Below are 15,456 nucleotides of genomic sequence, written 5' to 3' on the forward strand. Positions count from 1 at the left end.
CTCTCTTTTATTATGTGCAATTACTGATTGCCTTGGCAAATCCCCAATGAGATAGAGAACATTTGGTCCTGTAGGAAAAAGCATGATTTGTACCCAGATAAAAAGGGCAAATGGCACAACTTTGAAAAAGTGACTGATCGGATGGCGCAGGGTGACGCACGCTCTTATTAAGACAGCTCTCAGTGAATTTCAATGATAGGGACAGGGTAATACTGATGTCCTCATCACAGCAATATTCATCTTTACATTTACAATCAACCCTGTATATATGAGGTCTAACATCCTGTTGTGATAATCCTTAATGTCGGCTGTTTGTACTACTTTCAGGGGGCGACAGAAAATAAACAATAAACAATGTACACAGTCAGTAGCATTCAACTCATGGATTATTACCATGGGCATCATTATCTTCTCAAAATACAGGCACAAGTAGACAATTACAACCATGTTGGCACAACACAGATACCAAGAATTGGAGGTTTGACCCAAAATCAGCATTAAAAAAAAAGTTAATGAAATTAGTAACGTCAACTGCCAAACTGTGCTATCAATTTAAGGACAAGCTCTTGCAATATATTTATCATTTACAATGATTTAACTCACAGTATTCGCATTCACTTATTAGCTATTATGCTCTTATTGCTTTTAAAGCAATACGATCACATGCCACCCAACAACCTGGTAATCTGTTCTGACTGTAAACGGGCCATCACAGATAGCAATCATAATCTGTTTGCATCACTTCCTGCTTCCCTGGCTGCAGACGGTTATTTTTTTAATTTTAGTCAGGGAATTTTTCACAATGTAGTTTTTCCCTTTGTGATAACTTAGGTAAAGAAAAAAACAACTGAATTCTGGTGGTTAATCCACACACACGAACACACACACACACAAATATTCTTGGTTTATCCCTCACAAAGTCAAATGAGGATATAACTTTAAAAATGATAATCATGTCGTACCTAAGTGAAACATCACTTCAACAGTCATGCAATATCCTAGAATATTAGCAGTGTACCTGTTGGTTAATCAGGATGACCAAAAATTAAAAGCCATGTGAGATATCGATATTCTGAGCACAAAAATATTTTGAAACAAAATTGCAATTTCACAAGCAGGCCTAAGTTCAACTGGGATGAAATGCTACATTATCATATCTTAGGAGTCCAATTGGGAATGTAACACTGCAGTTGTGAGAAAATCCAAAGTAGAAATTTGTGTTTTACATACATTTGTCTTATTCGGTCTTTTATTTGGTTTATTTAAAAAAGATGCATCAGTGCTGATCCAAATTTTACTAAACTATTAGCATTTAGTTTTTTGGAGATGCAATATTTGATTTTACAACAGTGTTAAAAAAAAAACAAAAAAACTTGTAATGTGTCAGAAAAAATATATACTGCACAAATGTCTTAAGGGAATACTCAGTCAATATAATTTCAAGTTTTAAACATTTAAAATGAAATTTAGTTTATATAGATAAAAAAAGAAATGCACATACACACACCTGACATATATTTCACAACACCCAACATACACAGCATTCAAATAGTAAAACTACAGTACAAGCTATTGCAATATAGATAATATTGACATTAAACAGTTTGCCTATAGCGACGGCACTGAAGGAATAACACAGTCTCTGCCCATACAAACTAGCAGTATCACTACAAATGAAATACAATGTTTTTTTCTTTAGCTCAGTTTGCAAAGACTTGATTTGTCACTGTCGGCAAAGTCAAGACCTCTTTTTCCTCTACACGTTGCTTTGCTCAAATGGGAACTCTCAGGCACTTTCCAAAAGTAGGGCAAGGCTTGGATTTAACAGACCTTAAACTGGCTAAGACAGAAATGACTTTAGCTGGAGCTGCACTCACGTCATATGGGAAAAAGAAACCTTCCTAAAAACGACTCTTAAAAAATACCGTTCACTTGCTTCATTTGAAAAATACTAGGGATGCACCGATCCAACTGTTTCAGTCCTGATTCCGATACCAGTGTTAAATTAATAAGCTGTATGCCTCACTGTGTGGAATAGACTGGGATCATTCTTTTATATGCAAGGCAACATCAGGCTCGACTTTAACATTTCTTTCCTAAATTTGTATAGCAAAGTCTAATACATAAATACATGGATAAACAATTACTGAATTGTTATGCATTATTAAAATAAATTATATTATTAATAATTATATTATTAAAATAATAAATCATGCACCAGCAACTTGGTAAGAAAAACTTAAAAATTAAGGACTTACAATTCAAGTGTAAACCTTTTTTTATATGCAGCAACATACATATGCAGTATATAATGTATATTGTATATTTTAACTGAATAGATCGGCCCCATGGTCACTGATACCTGATCCAGGTATTTGAGTCAGAATCGGCACAATATCAGAATGGGATCGGTGCGTCGCTAAAAAATTTTTTATGAAACCTCATGTCACCAACAAGAAAACTGCTTCAGTCAAGTTTGGGGAAAATCATTTCAAAGACAACAAAGAAAATTCTAACTTACTTTGCTGTATTTGGCTTGTTGTAAAACATGAATTCAAATAAGTGCATGTGTTGCGTGTGGAAGTCTTGAGAAAACTTCAATCATGGCATCTTGATGGCTTCACATGATGAGGTTTCAACATGTGCACATGTCCAAGTTATCCCTTTAAGCCGCAAAGGCATTTCAACAGATATTCCCATATGACATGACTGCAAAATAAGACATGGTGGGAAAGTAGAAGACTTGAATCACTCTATGGTAATGGAAGCCAGCTCCTTGCCCTGGGCATGCTGCTGCTGCTCTTCTTCAAACACCTCTGGGGAACTGCCGTCTACACTGTTGTCCAACTTTGTGTCCTCTGTCATGGCGGCCGTCTCATCGGCGTCCATCTTGAGGGAGGCTGGGGCTTCCAGGGGGTCCAGGGGCTCGGGTGAAAGGAAGCCGGAGGAATTCTCGCAATTCTGGGTAGAGGAGGAGACCTGGGAGATGACGGGCATCTGGACTGAGGAGGACGACGATGCTGCAGTGGTGGTGGAGATGCTGCCCGGGTAGACTGGGTGATGTTCGGACTCCTCCAGCTCATACTGGACTCCCAGCGCCTCCTCCTCCTCCTGTACCTGGCTCAGGTAGTCGGGCACGAGGAAATCACTGCAAAGACAAAGAGAATCAGAGGAGTTCAATGTCCTTCCATTTACTATCTTGACAATTTTTTTTTATTTAAACTGTACATGTTGACAATTTAAAATATGTTATAATAGCTAGTTTTTCACAAAGATACATGCATGTTCAATGTATTTTTAGGAATAATTGCCTCCACCTGTAAGTAATGATTGTTAACATCAAGTCTGACAACCGTTTAACCAGGCAGAGGTTAAAGTGCAACATCCTAAGCCATCAACCTGCTGCCTTGATGCTCTGCCAACAAACTTGAAAAATGTTTTTAACTGCTTGTCAGCAGATTTGCTGAAAATAGTTAACAGTTCGCTTCTATCTGGCATCTTCTAGCGTGATGTGGAGTTCCTCAAAGCTCCATTCTTGGACCTCTGCTTTTTAAACTTCTAAATGCTCTCTTTGGGCAGAATTATAAAAAACAATTACATCGCTTATAATTATGCGGATGATACTCTGCTTTATGTAAAACTTTCACAGACTGACTTTGCTCCAATAGACTTGCTGCATCAATGCATTGACCAAATAAATGGCTGGATAAACCAGAACCTTCTATTAAATAAAAGACAAAACTAAGATTATTGTCTTTGGTGCTAAAGAAGAAAGAATAAAAGTGGAGCCTCATCTTTACTTCATTTCTTTTGAGTCAAAAAACCAAGATCAAAATCTTAGTTATTTTTTATTCAGATCTCAATTTAAATTTAAATAATAATTACATGCATGTTCTTTCCAACCTTCTGTACATATTATTTGCATTTGACACATACTTGTGGGTACAGTTTGTCAATCAACAGAATTAACTAAGGCACCAACTTTTTGTGATAGCTTAAGTGTTATTAGATATAGGGTGGATATTTCCTTAATATGTTGCCATAATATTTTGTGCACCAGAGGATGTGTCTATACAAATGCTTCAAATAATGCCCAATTAGAAAAATGTATATGGATATACAAACCTTTAAAGTCAACACTGATATGAGTGTTGCTTCAACTCTTTGATGAATTTTGATCTATACACTCATGTATTCCCACTCTAGCTTGGTCCCACTTGGTCCCCATGTGACTATACCCTACACAATTCCATTTAAATTCCTATGACAGGGGCTCTTTAAAAATGTGTGAGCGCAAAGTGTGAGCATCGTTGTAAACTAGATTTATCAGAATCCCCAGTCATGCAGCTTAACATCATGTACCACTACTATCAAGCACAGTGGAAATTAGACCTCAGTATCCAGAATAAATAGTTAAGGTCGGGTGTAACTGTCACATGTAGCACAGATGACAGCTGAATCTCACAAACTGGTCTGCAAATCAGCAACTTGGAAAAAAAATACAACGTAGTTAACATATCTTTTTATGTGAAGACTGTGGATGGGAGTTAAGAGTCTGACTGGATTGCCAGAGAATTTTCCACACTGTTATGATCTCAGGCGTAGACCTTCTACTATAAAACTTTTGAGGAGTCAATGGCCCGTTTGAGTCCTGCCGACCTGTGAGGGCTTGAGTTGATTAAGAAGTGGAAAAGTCTGGGAAATAAAAACACTCGTCCACTTTATAAAGACACTGTGTTCTGACTTTCACAAGGCTTTGTGGGCTGAGCTGCTGATAAAAACAAACAACCCGCTCTATTTGGTTAAGGAAAATCCATTCGAATACAAACAAAATTATGTTTGGTTTTGCAGCTATTGTCAGGTCCAACGTTTAAGCACGTTTTAAAAAGGTGCAACTGTTTCTCTCAGTCAAATACAATCGAATACTTCAGGTACACTTGATCTGAGCATTCAAATCAATTGCAATCATCTCAAAAACAATTCTACACAACCAAACTCATAAAAGGAAAAACGATCAAATGAACCTCAGGTATTAGAATCTAAACTGAAGTAATTTTTTGATCCAGGTGAGATCTGAGTAAATGATGGGGGTCAGCACCCCCGGACTCCTCACCTGCTCTGGAAGTAGTTTGCTAGTTCGGATGCCTCATGGTTCAGACTCCTCAGGTGTACAATTAAATTGCCAGAGTTGGTGAACATGGCCCCGCACGTTTTGCACTCGTAAATCCGCGGCTTGCGGATTATGTGTCGGGAGACCCTCATGTGGTGCTTATATTCACCGAAGGACGTGAATGTGGCGCTACAAATCTGGCACCGGAAACAGCGTTTACCTTCGTGCTTCAGCCGATGCATCTTTAGGGAGTAGGCCCGTGTGAACTTTTTCCCACAGCGGTCACACTGGAAAGGCTTAATGCCTGAGGGGGAAATAAATAAACAAAGTTCAGCTGATTTGTACATTAGCGTCACATGTGTTGGGTGAGGTAAGTTAAAGGAGGGGGTTAAGGACTACATCTTACCACAAATTTAGCCCCAACTGTTTTCCAAATCGCTGTTTCCCAGAATGCCCGGAACAAAAAGCCTCATTCATTCATCACTAATCTGTTAACAAGTTGTAGGAAAGTACAGCAACACACTATCATGTATCCTTTTTTTAGATTTTCATTAGCATCTGCACTTCTGATAATAACAACAACAACTCTCTATGTAGACTTTGGTGGATTCCAGAGGGCTATTTCACAAAACCAAGATAAGGGATTAAGCCGGGATTTCCCAGTTATCCTGGCTCAATTTAGCCTTGACTCAGTTTGACTCAGATTCACAAAAGCAGAGACACCTAAGTTACCATGGAGATTTATTCTGTACAGCTAGCCTGGTCCCGACCAGGCTAACAGCCAGGATTTATTTAATCCTGGAGCCTTTTCTGTTCACTCAGCAGTGGTTTTACCTTATTCTTATCAGCATGCATTAAAAATACAACAGGTGCATGTTGCTGTTCCTTTAAGTACTGTTAAGTTATTATTTTAAGTTGTGACATTTTTTTTTTTTTAGAATTATTCATGTGACAGTCATTGCTACCGTTATATTGCTGTATGAAGACTGCTGTTCATATTGTTAGAAGTTTGATGAATATATTACTGCAGTTGTTGAGATAATTAGAAAAGGCTGATAAAGTTGCCAAATGTGTTTTAAATGAAGTCTGTTACTAAGGGCAATATATAAAGTGTTGTACATGCGTGTTTCTATAGTGGACCAATGCACCTCAAATTATTTTAGTTGATAATTTCTTTGTATTCTTTAACGACTATAATTTGGGAGGATTGTACAATTTTAAGGACATATCCTAATTGTACAATCCTCCCAAATTATAGTCTTAGTTCACTGAAGCAATAACTATATTTTGTAGACTACTGTACATTCATGTAACAACAGGGGGAGGACACCCCAATGGTTTTTGACCTTATATTTTGCTGGGGGGAAATAACTGATGAATATACTCTGTTACATTCATGTTTACAATGTGCATTATATTTATCACTTCATTATCTTTATAGTTTCTAGATTTTAGAGTCCAATTTCTTCAGTGTCTTTCTTTTCTATGTCCATATATACAAGGGAGCAAGGCATATAATATGTAAAGAAGGAAACTCGTCCTCTATAAAAAAAAAAATTAAAGAAAAACATGAGAAAAAGCGTGGCAGATAAAAGCGGACAGACTGAATGACTAAAAATATACATTTACGAACTACTGCTCTAAACTGAAACCATTCAATGAGTCACCGTCATTTGCAAAAGTTAACAGTTGTACTATGTAAGTTAATATGACTTAGGAAATTTATATTTTAGCCCGGAGAGAGAGAGAGAGAGAGAGAGAGAGAGAGAGATATTTACACATCATATTCTAGCGTTGTAGAAATGAATTGATTGGTTAATTTCCTGAGGAACATTATCTTCTGCTTACTTTTAAGGCAAAGAGTGCAACGGTTAATATGTGCAAATGATCAGTAGCCTAATCCTTGAATGGTATGATTATGACGGTTTCAATTCAGAGCAGTGTGTATATTTTTAGGCTACATTCAGTCGGTCCGCGATCATCTGCCACGCCTTCTCTCGCCGTTTCATTACAGTGGCCGTGTTTCTTTTGAGCTGCTGCTCACTCTGTATAAAGTATGAACAATGCGTATTCTCCATTTTAGCATGAGTAAATCTGTTATCGACCTTGCGGTCTGTTAAGGAAAGCCGTGAACGCGCATCTATCCAAATTACTTCATCCTGGCTTGACCTAGTCGCTCCTCCTCTGCCTGGCTTGGCCTTTGTGAAACGCAACAAGCCAGGCTGCATAGATAAGACTAGATCAAGCCTTGCTTTTTCGTTTATCCTGGATTTATAAATTCTGCTTTTGTGAAACAGCCCCCTGGTCAGTTTTAAATCCAGTTCTGAAATGTATACATACAGATATTTGTTACGCTCCAAGTCTAAAGAATCTCTTATCAAATCAATAAGCAATTTTCCACTTGCTAAGAAAAGAATAAAACATGTAGATGGTAATTTAGCTAAAGAGCAAAATATGTGATCCTCTGGTCAAATTTGAGTTTTAGTTCTTTGACTATCAATCTTTGAATTGTAGCTCCTAGAAATGGTTTCTTCCACAAACTAACGAGCAACATAGATTCAATGAGGGATTTAAAATGATTCACCTTAAACCTTTTTACACACTAAATGTTTACATTTAAATCTGAACTCTCACCACATTTTTTATAATACAGCAGAGTAAAGGTTCTATTGTCTTTTGTAAAATAAACTGCTCATTAACTTTGACTCCTTTTATTATGAATGATATGTACTATTTCAATAGTAGTCCACCAGTAGTACTTTCACTGCCATTTAAAAGGAATGCATTAAAGCATGTATTCCCATACTTACACATATTTCCCTCACATTTTGTTGTGATGTAGGCTTACTCAATTGTTAGTTAATTAATCTATCTACCAATCCATCTTGCCTTTCTCCCTGACCGTTCTTGTCTGGTTACAGCCAAGTCTAAGAAAAATGGTGGTTCCACAATCCATACCAGAGCAATCAAACCCCCAGAGTTACTGGGAATCAAAAGTACTTAAGCAATATTTTATTCCGCAACTGTAGGCCTATGGTCCAACACTATCTTGAAAGGTCTGCTAAGAGTTACGTAGACTTCTTAGTTTTTTCTTTGGCATATGAAAGTGTTTGGGCTGTGCTGAACATTCAAGAAGGTGCATGCCGGAGATTGTGTCACAAATGCCTGTTACCGCACGGAAAAGACTTTAGTTTTAGACTTTTGTTTCCAACTTAAACTAAAAAAACATAATGTTAAATTCCAAAGTTTCCCAAAATTTAAATTTTCCCCATTTCACATACCGGAGTGTATGAGCATATGCTGCTTCAGGTTTTGAATGCGTGTGAATCTGACTCCGCAGGTTGGACACTGGAAGGGCCTGTCGGGGCCATTGGTGCCAGGCCTGGCTGAGGGACTGATATAGAGGTGGTATGGATACTGAATACCTTCTAACCTGAAACACAAAGAGGGGAAACATCAAAGTGATATTCATATACGGACAGATTCATTATTCAACGAAAGTGAAATATATCTCGAATACTGAAAAACATCTACTATGACATTGCAATGAAGTAACTTCCAGAGTAATCTGCTTGTCTCCTTGCATATAAAAAGTAGCTTGTGAGTTTTGAGGGGAAAAGGGTCCACGCATTATGTCATTTAAAAAATTGTGTTTGGAACATTTCTTTACTGAGTTGTTAGCGATGATAGTGATATGCGTCAGACTGTTGGACGTTCAAAGATTTCCAGATAGACGCTACGTTAGTTTTCGCATAAAATGTATCACTCATGTTTGTGGCTTGAGGCTACAATATGCAACCAGCATTCTTTATATTACAGTAAATAATTTCAACATGACATCTAAATGTATTATCTAAACAGGTGTTGCTTAGACATCCAGTAATGAAGTTTATGTCTATATATTCTTTACAGCTTATGACTTGCCTTGCTGCAAGTTGAAACAAACCACGATACCTTTCATCATCTTCTGTGTGTCCTCCAGTGTTAGAGGTACTCTGCATTGATGGCAAGCCCTCAGACACTCCCTCATCCATCGACCCTAGAAAGAGTTAGAAAAAAATTTTACTCATATGGTAGCTGTCTACTGAAAATCTGAGCATGTTGGATGAGGTTAGACTGTAGGTCTTTAAGGGCTAATCCCGTATTTAAGGATTGATGCTGCTAGATTCCAATTCACTGTGCTATTCAACAGTTTAGGAAAAAATTGTGAGTGTTTCCATTTTCTTTTTAATTATGGCAGGGCAAAAGAGCTTTTTAAACTGCATTTGGGCCACCAGACAAAACTTTCCACAGAAACCAATACAAATAAAACTCTTGTAAGTGGGTAAGCAGCTCTGAGGGCTGGGTGAGGCAGGTTTGACGGAAGTTTTACAAAGCGTCAGTGTTAACTGGGTCAGGACGCAGCCTCTATTATAGCAATGATAGATACAATATCACTAGTCTATATCCACGACGTTCCACTTCTAGACTATCTGTTAATTCTGAGATTTCTGTTGCACGACTAAAACAAGTTCCTTCCCGAGGCTATTTTGCAGTGGCACCAGGGCTCTGTCTGGCGCTTAGCTTAACACGTTTTTCTCCCATCCCAGAATACTGTGTGGACTAGCAGACCCTCCTCTGCAGCTCTGTGGAAGGAGGTCTGGCAAAGCAAGACTACAATATCACTAACACTTTAACTGCACCTTTAAGCCAGTACATCTCATTTCTAGCCGATGGCCGTGAATTTATCGGCTGAATTGACAATTGTCTTGAGCAGACTAGCTAATGCTAAAACTCCACAAGCTGGAACCTGTCTCCAGCTGATTTTCTTTTAATGTTTTAAATGTTTAAACGAGAAACCTGTAGAGTCTTACATATGCACTTGATTGCTACAGACATGGTGTCGGGCTAGCAAAGGTAAATGGTGTCCCAAGCAAAGAGTCAGCAACCTTACTAGTCGATGATTCATGCTGAACACATGGAAATAAAGCAACAGCATTGTTGCAGAACTAGTTAGCCCTAGTATTATTTATGAAAATGTAATCAATGTTATTCAATATTATTAACATAACTCTTGGATGGTTTGGATGCTTACTATAGAATACACCAATACCAAGACAACCAACACCGTGTTTACTAAGAATCTTTAATGTTCACATTTTTAACAGTACGCTTCCCTTTAATAAGAGCAATCAATTTGAGGATGAGGAATAACCAGAAGGTTTGGCAAACAAGTGCATTTAGACTGTGGCGGGGGTTGCCGCAGGGGGGACGCAGCGGGCCTGCGGCAAAACGTTAAGACCGACGCAACCCCACGTCACGCTGCGGTGGCTAATCGCCGGATCGCTTTCTTTGGTGTGAATGCCCCGTAAAGACTGACAGACCTGCTGTGCCTTGTTAATGCTGCTAAGCTATGACTGGAAAAATCACTGTTTGGGGGCAAGGTTTAGTGGTCAGTTCTAAATGCTGTGGCTCATTAACGTAAGGAGAATAGCCCCACCTATAGAGGAGGACTGTGGACTGATGAGGAGCTCCTCCTGGACCTGTTCACTCCCTGGCACTGTCTGCTGGTCACTCAGCGAGCTCTGGGAGGCACTGACCGGCTGCGAGGATGCCTCTTGGACCTCCTCATCACTGAGACGCTCCACCTTCACCCTCACATCTTCCTCCTCTGCCGGCACTGGTGACGACACCGCCTTGGAGCTTTCACATGTTAGGAAGTCACTGAGCCGCCGGCCGACTATCACCTCGGAGGTCGCTGGGGTGCCCTGCTCTAAACAACGAGGGCTCTCTGGGAGCTTTGATTTGTCTGAGTGGAACCTCCGGTCGATACCGAACGGGAAAGTCCATGGGAAGGCCAGGGAGGACTCCACAGGCTGGGCTGTGCTGTCTGAGAATGAAGGGGACGGGTTGGGGATCTGCGGGGAGGTGGTGACCATCTGTGTAGTGCATTTGAGCGGACTCTCTGGCGATGCCATTGTTACAAAGCTTTTGCGTTTCCGTCGTGATTCACGGCATATAGGAACGTTTCTCTCCATCACGCTGCAGTCAGACGAAACAGGTGACACACTGCCATCCAACGGCGTCAGGGCACAGTTTGATGAGGCGCTCTCTGGTGCTGATTCATGTGGTTTATCTGCTGTAATGTTGTTGTTGTTACTGTTGCTGTTGTTACTCGGGCTCCACAGAATACTAGACTTCATAAACTCCGAACATGTGCTAGCAACAGCGAACATCTGCATGTAACTTGCAGCTGCTAGCACGTCTATTATATTTTCTGTGCTAATAGAAAGGGTAGACGTGTAGGCATATTCCAACAGAGGAGCGAAGCCACTAACTGTCACGTGATGAAGGTCCAACACAAACTTGTCCTCCTCTAGCCGGCCCACGAGTTTGGAGCGGAAGAATTCACTGCAGCAGGCCAGGACCACTTTGTGGGCCAGGAAGAGCTTGTCTTGGACCCTAATGGTGACATCACATAAGTGACCCTCATTGCGTAAAGCGTTAAGCTTCTCCAGCATCTCCTGGCTGTGGGAGGTTGAGCTGTGGGTGAAGGTTTTGACCCCCATGATGGTCAGTTTATGACTGGGTACAGGAAATATGTCCTGCAGAGAGATGGGAGGGGGAAAAAACAGAGTACTTTACATCAGTATTGTTTGTATATAGCACTGTCAATGGTTCTAATGATTACCTATACTAAACAAAATCCAGCCTTAGCAGTTAAAGAATCAGGTGTGAAATAACAGATGTCCCAGTGGACTTTCACTAAACCACTATTAGAAAGCAATAAGTACAAAGACAAAATGAGATGTCAAATACCACTCTGCAAAACACCAATCCCACAGTAAAGACAGGATCAAAAAAGCCAAGCACATTGTGGAAGGCAGTGGACGTAGGTAGAGAAACATACTAAGGTACTCTCTGGGGAAGGCAAAGGGGGGGGGGCGTGAAACCAGGGTAGGAGCACTGAGGACAAGATGCCAAGTTATGTAACAACAATCAAAGCAGATGCGCAGCGATGCGAGCCAGACCCATGTGGAGACCAGTGCACTACAGGATGCTCAGCAGCTGTCTGCGAGACATGTGGATTCTCTGAGGCATGAGATTTTCCATCAAACAAAAGCTCAAGTGAAGGGGCTCTCGCAGGGAGAGCGCGCTCCCCTCTACACACACACACACACACACACAGACCACAGGAAAATACTCGTGGGCTATGTTGGCCCAGTAAAGGCAAAGTGAATTATAGACCTGGGCTGTGGAGGTGCAACAGGAGAGTGCCTAGCCTGTACCAGCAAACAGGGTGAAGAGAAAAGAGCTTAAATTCCACCATGGGGTTTTCTAAAGGCTAAAATGTCTCCTGTAGGAGTATTATTTAGCTACATGATTACCATTAACTTCTTCCTGACAAAAAGGAATTAAGAGTATGTTAACTTGAGAGAGCAATGATGCATACAAATCAAATACGACCCGATTAAAAAAATTATACTTGCACTGTCTGCATTTCTTTAAGAGAGGATACATAACATTATTCTACAAAAATGTGGAAAACTTAGCTGTAAAAAACAAATACATTTTGCTATATCTTTTCCTCCAATGTAAGTGTCTAAACCTTGGTCTAATACCTAATTAAAGAGAATCTTAAAAGGCCATGTGGTGTGGCTCAAATAAATAAATAAAATATATATACACACACACATACAATTATAATTATATAATGGCTACATCCAGAAATTCATTCATTGACTATTTTGATGTTGAATTCATCAAGAAAAATGAGAACCTTATTTAATTAGCTTCTGAAATGATCTCTGAGGATCTGTTGACTGTTTTTGTTTCACTTCATTGTACACTGAACACCTTTGTTTTGTTCTTTGGGTCAGACAAAATAAGCTAATTCGAAGACATCACTGGCTCACTTGTTATAATAATACATATTTTATACACTTATCAACTGATTGATCGATGATTACGTAACTAAGAGTCAGCGACAACAGTTACAAACTACTCCAATCCATCACAAAAATATTCATGATGGCGATAGGGCAGAGGAGGCTTAGCCTTTAACCTGGTACTTTTACTCTGTTTACATCACGTAAGCAAGTGTTTACAAGCGTTGGACTGAAACAGATTTCCGAGGGCTGATGATCAATGTGCACACAAAAAGCAGAAAGGCTCGATGTGTACAAGGCATGGGGGATAATTGTCTCGTGAAAAAGATGCTGAACAAACATGTTTGCAACAACAATCACAGTTTAGCAAACACTAGCTAACAGTGTCAAGAAGATAATACGTCAAATCACCCATGAGATGAAAAGTACATCCGATTTCAACTATCAAAATAAATGACAAATGCCTACTAGGCAATGCTTTTTAGCATGGTATGTTATTTAAATACCAAATAAAATTTAATAAGGAGTCGTGTTCAAACATTATAGTGCAAATTGCTAACCATTTGTGTGGTATCCGAAATTAAATGTTTTACGCATTATTTGTTGTTGTTGACCCGTATTGTTCTGTGAAAGTAGCTCTGTTCGTGTACAATATTATAATTGTATTTATATTTTACCTTTCCAATTTATTGATACATATACACAACCATTACCACACACAAAAAAACTACTATAAGCAAGTAGAAAAATAATTCATACAATTTACCCCATTTATTTTGAAGCCGAATTAGCCACGTTTCCGGTTTGGATAACCCTGGATAGCAGCTGCTGCACATTAGCTAACTACGAAGCTAGCGCTAGCCGACACAACACAGTACTATTAGTTGATTCCTTTGCCCGTATCAATACTTAGACAACAAGGTAACCGTATTAAAGTACACACAACGGGGTTACAGTTATCAGACAGACTGTATGAAGGGAAGTTACCTTCTCTGATGAGGCCCGTTAAATCGGCTGGGCCTCGGGATGCAAACAGCTCAGCTGACAAAAAGCAGCGATAGTCGGAGACAGCGGTGCGCCCTGCCGCTTCCCTCCGATTACTCACATTCCCTGCGCTTCTCAGGCAGTTGTCAGCCTGCCAGCCGCCAAAACTCACAGTTGAATAAACGCTCACATTAATTCACATCACACCAGGCTGAAGTTAAAAGTTGTTTGAGGTGCTGTTTTCATTCCTTTGTGCGCCCAGCTGTCCTGCGCTGTATTTATATCCCCACAATGCAACGCGCATCTCTCACGGTTCTGTACAGTAACCCAACAGGAAGTCTCACATTTAGCAACATGTACAACACAACTTACATATTTCCACTGTTTATATTAATTTACATGCGGCATATATGGCCTTTTGTAGCCCTGTTAACCTAATCATAACATGTGCAAATGTGTTTTGTGGTTTATATATATATATATATATATATGTATATACATATATATATGTATATATATACTATAAATATTATATTTATATATATATATATATCATATACTTCATTTTGTTATGTATTCAGAATTTTGAAAATTATAATTTACACCTCAATTATTTGGCACACTAGAACATGCAATGTGTTCATATTGCCCTAAACCCTAATTTTCTAACTAACTAGTACTGCATATTCTGTTGTCTTATATCTTGTGTAATACATCTGTGTGTAATATTTGCTGTTGTTGTAGACATTTTTTTCTTTTTCTCTTATTTCTTCTTTATAGTAATTTATATATTTAATTAATCGTACCATTTACCATATTGTATGATACATTTGTAGTGTCAGACATCAAATGCCTTTCTTCATCTTGATAAAACTTGATAGATTGAAAACAGAGTCGAATATAATATAAAAAAGTTGAATATGTTGAATATTATAAATATTTTAGAATGTTGCTAATAACCCAAACTGTAGGCTATATGATGTATACTGTTCCGTATATATGATATTATGGGCCTATTGGTTTGGTGATCCATTATGGCTTTCACATCTACTAAGCTCAGGCAGCTGTGAATGGAAGAAGACATTCATTAAGAATAGGATAGAAGAAATTCCTCCCTAACCACTGCTGCTGAGTATGTTTTTACATGGCTGTCTTCATTTCAGATGTCTGAACAGAGAAATTATTCCAATGTGGGAGTATTTTACTGAACATCTTAAGGGGTTTCAGTTTGTAAACCATGCAATAAAATCTGCCTCGCCCTGCTTTTAAAAGCTGCTGACCCACTTAAACGAATTCCATTAGTCTGGCCTTCAGTGGTGGGTTTTAGTGGCCCACAATGGTCTAAAAGAGTGCTCTGGAAAACATGGAAAACAGAACATTTGTTTGGAATTTATTGGTCATTTTGAAGTATGGCTCCTCCTGATATTTGGTTGTACCTACCTACCGGGAAACAAGGATCCTCAAGTAATAAAGCTTTTGTGCACAACAGAGACA

General features: G+C 39.1%; 1 protein-coding gene across 4 annotated transcripts; it reads right to left on the reverse strand.

Moving 5' to 3' along the window:
* Positions 1–1,270: 1,270 nt before the first annotated feature.
* zbtb44 (zinc finger and BTB domain containing 44) lies at positions 1,271–14,267 on the reverse strand. 4 transcript variants are annotated; one of them, XM_078246865.1, is made up of 6 exons: positions 13,966–14,267; positions 10,590–11,694; positions 9,065–9,149; positions 8,392–8,543; positions 5,114–5,414; positions 1,271–3,148 (listed from the first exon to the last, which is right to left on the reverse strand). In XM_078246865.1, exons 2-6 carry the CDS (start codon positions 11,656–11,658, stop codon positions 2,749–2,751), a joined length of 2,007 nt encoding a protein of 668 aa, XP_078102991.1. In that variant the 5' UTR covers positions 11,659–11,694; positions 13,966–14,267; the 3' UTR covers positions 1,271–2,748. The 4 variants fall into 4 exon arrangements, with proteins under 4 accessions (XP_078102991.1, XP_078102988.1, XP_078102989.1 ...); XM_078246862.1 differs by having other exon boundaries at positions 9,035–9,149; XM_078246863.1 differs by lacking the exon at positions 13,966–14,267 and adding an exon at positions 13,745–13,874 and having other exon boundaries at positions 9,035–9,149.
* Positions 14,268–15,456: the final 1,189 nt, after the last annotated feature.

Source organism: Sander vitreus, chromosome 3 (assembly GCF_031162955.1).
Source record: "Sander vitreus isolate 19-12246 chromosome 3, sanVit1, whole genome shotgun sequence".
In the NCBI taxonomy this organism is placed as follows: domain Eukaryota; kingdom Metazoa; phylum Chordata; class Actinopteri; order Perciformes; family Percidae; genus Sander; species Sander vitreus.